This window comes from Zalophus californianus, chromosome 1 (genome assembly GCF_009762305.2).
Source record: "Zalophus californianus isolate mZalCal1 chromosome 1, mZalCal1.pri.v2, whole genome shotgun sequence".
NCBI classification, from domain to species: domain Eukaryota; kingdom Metazoa; phylum Chordata; class Mammalia; order Carnivora; family Otariidae; genus Zalophus; species Zalophus californianus.
Window position 1 is genome coordinate 18,926,205 of NC_045595.1, and position 6,217 is coordinate 18,932,421.

A 6,217-nucleotide genomic window follows, 5' to 3' on the forward strand; every position below is an offset into this window, starting at 1 on the left:
GAGAGGTGGTTCGCTAGCGCCCTGCCTGCTGCTGGCAGTGCTCCACCTCTTCTTGGTCGTGTGCACACTCCATGTGCCTGTGGGTGAGCGCACGTGGTGGGGTGTGTGTTTACACGTGTGAGTGTGTCTGTGTGTGTGTGTGAGCGCGTGCATGCGCGCTCATGCCGAAGGAGATGGCAATAGCACAGTGTGCGCGGTGGTGCCCAGTGGCATGTGGGTCTGCATTCCGTGTGCACCCAGGCGTGCTTGCTCGCGCGTGCACGTGGACACTGTTTCCAGTCCCTGGAGCCCCTGGTCCCTGGAGCCACCAGTCCCCTTCTGGCCTGACACAGGCCTCAGGACTGGGGAGGCTGAAACGGGGCATGAAAGCGGGATGAGGGGAAGAGGCTGGGCCGTGCCTAAGGGCTGGCAGGGGCTGCGATGACCCTACATCATTGGCTATTTCCAGCCTCCCCACCCAGGGCAGCCCTTCGCTCTCAGGCATTGGGGGGATAGCCGGGTCTTGGCCCTTGGTGGAGAGAACAACCTAAAGGTGAGAACCCAGGGTTGGGACTGAGGCCTGGCTTGTCCCTCAGCCCCCCACTCAGGGAGGGAGGCACGGGCAAGGCAGGGCTTCGGTGTCTTGGCTTCAAGCTCCGGCCACCCTCCGGGCAGGAAGTAGCAGTAGCAGCTGGATGCTATCCTCTCAGCTCTTCTAGGCCATGGACTAGGCCCCTGTGGAACTTTATTCCTACCTCTGCTATTCAGAGCTAGACCAGGTCAGGGGCCATGCCTTCTCGCCACCCCCCTGGCCAGAGGAATGGCCCGAGGTCCTTTAGCATAGGGCAGAGCCTGGGAAAAGAGCAGGGGCAGTTGGCATTGGCATTGTCCAGTAGCCTCTCTGAGGACCTCCTGAGGAAGCCTGTGGGTGGGGACAGCCCAGCTTGGAAGGCTGAGGAGGAAAAGGGAGCCCAAGGTTGAGAGTTCCGGCTCCCACCAGAGCTAGCCAGTCAGAGACACAGGATAAAGTGGGAGCCTCCCTATCCACGGAGCCTACAAAGCCAGCCAGACCTCATCACTCAGCGTAGGTTGTACCACCCACCTGGGACCCAGGACTTCTCCGCCACCCACCATGACCCTGACTTCCTGCCCCAGGGCACCAAAGGCCAGCACTCCCATACCCTCATATTCTGACTGGCCTGCAGAAGCATAGAGCTCTAGCCGAAGTTCAGACTTTAGGGGGCACCTGCATTACCAGGCCAGCTCCCCCAAGGAGCCCAAACTTTGACAGGTGCCCTCCCTTGGGAGCCACAAATGCTCCAGGTCCCCAGCCATCTTTGGAACTGTTAGGCTGTTGTCCACGTTGCTCTCCTCAGCCCCCCGTAGAGGGCCCAGGATGGAGGAGGGCGAGCAGTCTTTTCCTCTGGAGCTAGGGGAGGGGGCTGTTCCCCCCCTTCATGACTCACTCCAGGCTGTGTGGGTTATTACATTATGTTTGAAATTGCCATGGCAACCAGCTGGCAATCAAGGGTAATTGCACTTGTCGCCGGGGCAACGGGGCAAAACCCACAGCAGCCACTGTGTGTGGTTGCCCTTGGGGTACAGAAAAGGTCAGGCTAGACCAGAGCCAATGCCAGCCGAGGGGTTCTGAGGTTCTCTGGAAAGGATAGGATTGCTAGACCCCATGGAGTTCCCATGTGCGGAGGCAGGGTGTGCCTTGGGAATGCCGGGGCCCCCATCCCTGACTCCATGCCCGCTTCTCTCTGTCCTTTCCCACACCACCCTGTGTCTAAAACAGACCACAGTGCTCGAAGTAAGCAGAACCAGCACTTTTATGTGCTCACAGATGGTACTTGTAGATGGCCCAAGGGCCTTCCTCCTCATACTCACGGCGGCTGAGCCACAGGCTCTGGAAGGAGTCCCGGGATGCCATGATGGAGCCTCCAAGCCAAGCAGCGACAGCCCGGTGGGGAGAGCCCAGCACAGTGGCTCGGGGGCCCAGCTCCTGCCTCAGGCGCTCGGGAAAGCCATTCATCAGGGTGCTGCCGCCGTCCAGCACCACATTGGCCAGCAGCTCCTCCTGCTGCTTGGCCTCCAGCCGGCTGATGCTCAAGAGGGCCAATTGCGGGAGGCCAGGCTGGTTGAGGCCTAGCAGACTGGGCTGGAAGAGGGCCTCGGGGCAGCAGAAACGCTCAGAGCCCAGTGTGATGACCTGCTTGTCTGGAAGCATGAAGTCCAGTCGGGCCTGGGTCTGGGTGCGGGCCATCTCAGCCGTCATGTTCATGGCCACATAGCAGCAGGCCTCCTTAATCTGGTTGACCAGCCCTGCCTTGGGCGGCGAGTGGCCACCTGCCAGCAACAGCTGAGCCAGGTATTCAGTGAGGTCAGCACCAGCCACATCCAGCCGGTAGGTGTCAAGTGGGGCCAGATCCCCACTGAGGATGGGTGCCACGTAGGAGGTGCCATGGCCACTGCCCAGCACCAGCCCAGTGGTGCGCCCATAAGCGTAGAGCGCCAGCAGGGCCTGATGCACCGTCTGCATGGCAGGCACATGGAAACTCTCGAAGAGTATCTCGGCCACCTTTTCCCGGTTGGTGCGCGGTGAGACGGGTGCGTCGGCTACAAGCACAGCCAACTCCTCCGGCCGCACGCCCAGCCTGCAGTAAAACAGGTGCTGCCACAGCACCTCCAGGGCATCCCAGTCAGAGACCACTCCGCGATTCAGCACCGAACAGGAGGCCTCCTGGTTCTCAGGCACCGTGTACCGGGGCTCATCCTGGGCTGTGTGCTGTAGCAGCTGGACACGTGAGGGCACCACGCTGAGGACATGGTCCTCCCCCGCCAGTCCACATTTGGTGAAGCCTGTGCCCGTGTCAATCACCACCGCCGCCATGTCCTGGTAGGGGCCCAGCGAGTGGTGGCAGAGCACCGGGGACTGCACTGGCAGAGCATCTGTGCTGGTCACCAGCTCATAGCAGGCCCTATGGAGCGGGCCAAGGTGTGCAACCACCGATGAGTGTGTAATGTCCTCGGGTGTCAGCTTGAACCGGGGACCCTGGGGCTCTGTGCCCACCAAGGCCACGGGCAAGACCCTGCCGCCGGTGCCAGGTGTGGAGAAGGTGACCAGGGAAAACTGCTCCTCCTGGGTGCCAGGGGAGCCTCCAGGTGGCCCAGAGGAGAGCCGATGTGTAGACATCGGATCAGTGGCACCGACGCCGACCTTTTCTCTGCTCATGTAGACACACACGTTCTCAGGGGCCAGGGGCACCTGGAGTACCCCCACATGGGCCGGCAAGGTCAAGTGCTCCCCTTTCTGGCACAAGGTGGAGGCCTGGCCAGGTTCCCTGGTGATGGAGGGCCCTCCTGAGACAATGGGCTCTTTGGAAATGGGGGGTTCTTGAGAAAAGGGAGGCTGCCCAGTGAGAGAAAGCTGCCTGGCAAGAGGGGTTCCAGTGAGAGGGAGCTGACCAGGAAGGGGGAGCTGCCTGGTGGAGGGGGACGGCTCAGCTAGGAGTGGCTGTGCAGAAAGGTGGGTCAGCCTGGTGAGGGGGCACTGCTCAGCAGAGGGAGGCTGACCAGTTGGAGGGGGCTGTCCAGAAAGGGGATGCTGCTTGGCTAGAAGCGGCCGACCACCGAGGGAGGCCTGCCCAGCACCCTCAGCCCAAAGGCTGTCAGGGTGAGCAGTAAGGACTTCTTTCTGGTTGTGGTTGCCTATATCCTCCTGAAGCAGGGATTTGGGCCCCTCTTGGGTTGGGGCTTGTGGGGCAGGCTCTGGGGTCTGCTCTGAGTTCACCCACTGCAGTTTCTTGGGCTGGACTGTGGAGGTGTCTTGCATCCTGGAGGTGCCCAGCATCCAGATGGTATGACTAGGTTCATTTTTTTCAGCATCAGGTTTGGAGCAGCCCGGATCATGGCCATGGCTCAATCTCCTCTCACCAAATTGAAGGGGCATCCTCAATGGAACAGGCCTAGAGAACACTCTGATGTGGGTCTCGGTACCTGGGGAGTTCTGTGACTCCAAGTTGAGCCTGCCCTCCTTGGGAACCAGGGCCACCTCTCGGTAGCTTCCAGATGAGAGGCTGGAGGGCACAGGGCTGGACAGCATGGGTGAGGTGGACCAGAAGTCGGAGTGATTGTTGTCAGGGGAAAGGATGGGCATGGCTAACGGTGGAGCAGACAACACATTTTCGGGGACATAGATGGATGGGTGGCTGGGCATGACACCCAGCAGCACTGCCCGTGGACCCATGGGGTCATGGCACAACAGCCCCATCCTGGTGTTCCCCGTGGCCATATCGAACACCAGCACACCGTCTTCCATAGCATCCCGGAGCTGGCAGGTAGGGGCACTGGAGGGGGGGATCTGGTTGGCTTCCCTGGGAGACGGGACTGGTGACTGCTTGTGGCAGGACACTTGGTAGGCAGACCGTGGCACACTGGAGCAGGTATTGTTGCAAACGTTGAGAGGCTGCTGGTCTGGCCGAGAGCTGCAACTCCCCTGGCTATTCCTCTGGGGCTTGGGGGTACCCAGAGGCCCTGAGCCTGGTTTTGGGCTGCCTGGCCCAGAGGTACAGACCGGCGGCTTCTCCGCTGGGTTCTCGGGCAGCTTGGATAACACCTGCATTTTGGCAACCTCGAGCTCCTGGACATGGTCTGAGGACTCATTTGGAGAAGGCATTGGGGTGGGAGGCTCCTTCTGAAAACCAAAATCCACTCTGTCCTGGCAGGATGAGACCACTTTGGAAGACTCCAAGAGGACTGGCCGTTGGTTGCTACTCTTCCTGAGCAGGAGGTCTTGGGAGAGGCCATTGGTTGTGGGAACGGTGTCTGTCAAGTCGTCAGAGTTGCAGGTATAAGTTTCAACTGCTGCCGGCTTTGGAGTTGGAGCCACAGATGGGGCATCTGCCTGAGTGGGAGTTGGAGGAGCCTGGGCCAGACACGGGCACTTGTCCTGGCCCTGACCTTGGGCTGGAGCCAGGAGAGGACCTTGGGCTGCAGCTGAGTCCTCGCCCCCTGAAAGGAAATAGGGTAGCCACTGGCTCTTCCTGCTGCCCAAGGAGGCTACCTGGTCAGGGCTGCAGGGCCCTTTGCCCCAGCCTACCAGGACTTTAGCTGGAACCTTGCCCTGCCCTGCAACCTGCACCTGAACCCGGGAGCGGCAGAATCCATGCTGGATTGTATCACTGGTGCTGTCACTGTGTGGTGTGCACACAGGTAGGGCCAGGGTCCTGTTCTCCACGCTGAGATGCATTGGGGTTCCCACGATGGAACTTGGAAACGGGCTAGTAGAGGGGAGTCTTGGGGCATCTTGGGAGGCCTGCTCGCAGACACACTGGGAGCCAACTTCAGCAGGATCCTGGTGTAGCTGGGGAACGGGTTCAGGGGTATGGGCCTGGGAGGCAGGGCCACAGGTCCTATCAGTGATGGCCTCAGTGGACAATGACAACCCCTGCCTGAAGTATACAGATCCCGAGTTTATCCATGGTCCCTGGGACCCTCTGAGGCCACCCCCCGGCTGCTGGCTGCTGGCTGAGGGGTGGCCTTGGGGGCCCGGTGGATCAGGGCCCCCCACCTTCTTGGTGACTTCCATAGTCCTGTTCCATGCCCTAGGGGCCCTGCCCCCTCTTCATTGCCATGGCAACCCCACACATCACAGCCCCTAGTGACCTGTGTGTGTGTGGGGGGGGGTGACAGAGTGTGGGAAACCAGAGGCCCCACCCCCCTGAGGAATGGGGCTTGCCCAGGGAACCTTGGGAGACAGAAAGGCCCAGGGACACTGGTGAAGTATGCCAACCCTAGGCCAGCCTCCTCTCCCCTTACCAGCCAGGTGACTAACTACTCTCTACCCAGGCCACCAGTAGGGTGAGGGTGGTGCCCCTTGTGGCAGGGGCTGGGAGTGGCCGTGTAAGGCCAAAGGAGAAAGGTGGCAGGGGAGACCGGCATTCCTGGTCGGCCTCAGATGCCAGACTTGGTTCTTTCTCCTCTCCTCTCGTGTGGCAACTTGAGATGTTAGCCCTGACCCAGGGATGAGTTCCAAGTATGTGACACAAGGCCCTTTGGGGATCAAAGCCCCTTTACCACTGAGTCCTGGGACACAGAAGAGGGTGAGGGGCCCAGCTCAGGCCAGGGCTCCTCTCCCCCATGTTCCCTGGTCCCTGCTCCAGGACAGCAGCTCCTTGGCAGTCTTTCTGCTCCAGATGGTTCTCTTCTGCCTGTGTCTCATAGAGCCCCCTCCCCA

General features: G+C 60.7%; 1 protein-coding gene across 1 annotated transcript; it reads right to left on the reverse strand.

The window, feature by feature from the left end:
- Positions 1–1,796: 1,796 nt before the first annotated feature.
- On the reverse strand, positions 1,797–5,569 carry LOC113916226. The gene has a single exon (XM_027582213.2). It carries the CDS (start codon positions 5,567–5,569, stop codon positions 1,820–1,822), a length of 3,750 nt encoding a protein of 1,249 aa, XP_027438014.2. The 3' UTR covers positions 1,797–1,819.
- Positions 5,570–6,217: the final 648 nt, after the last annotated feature.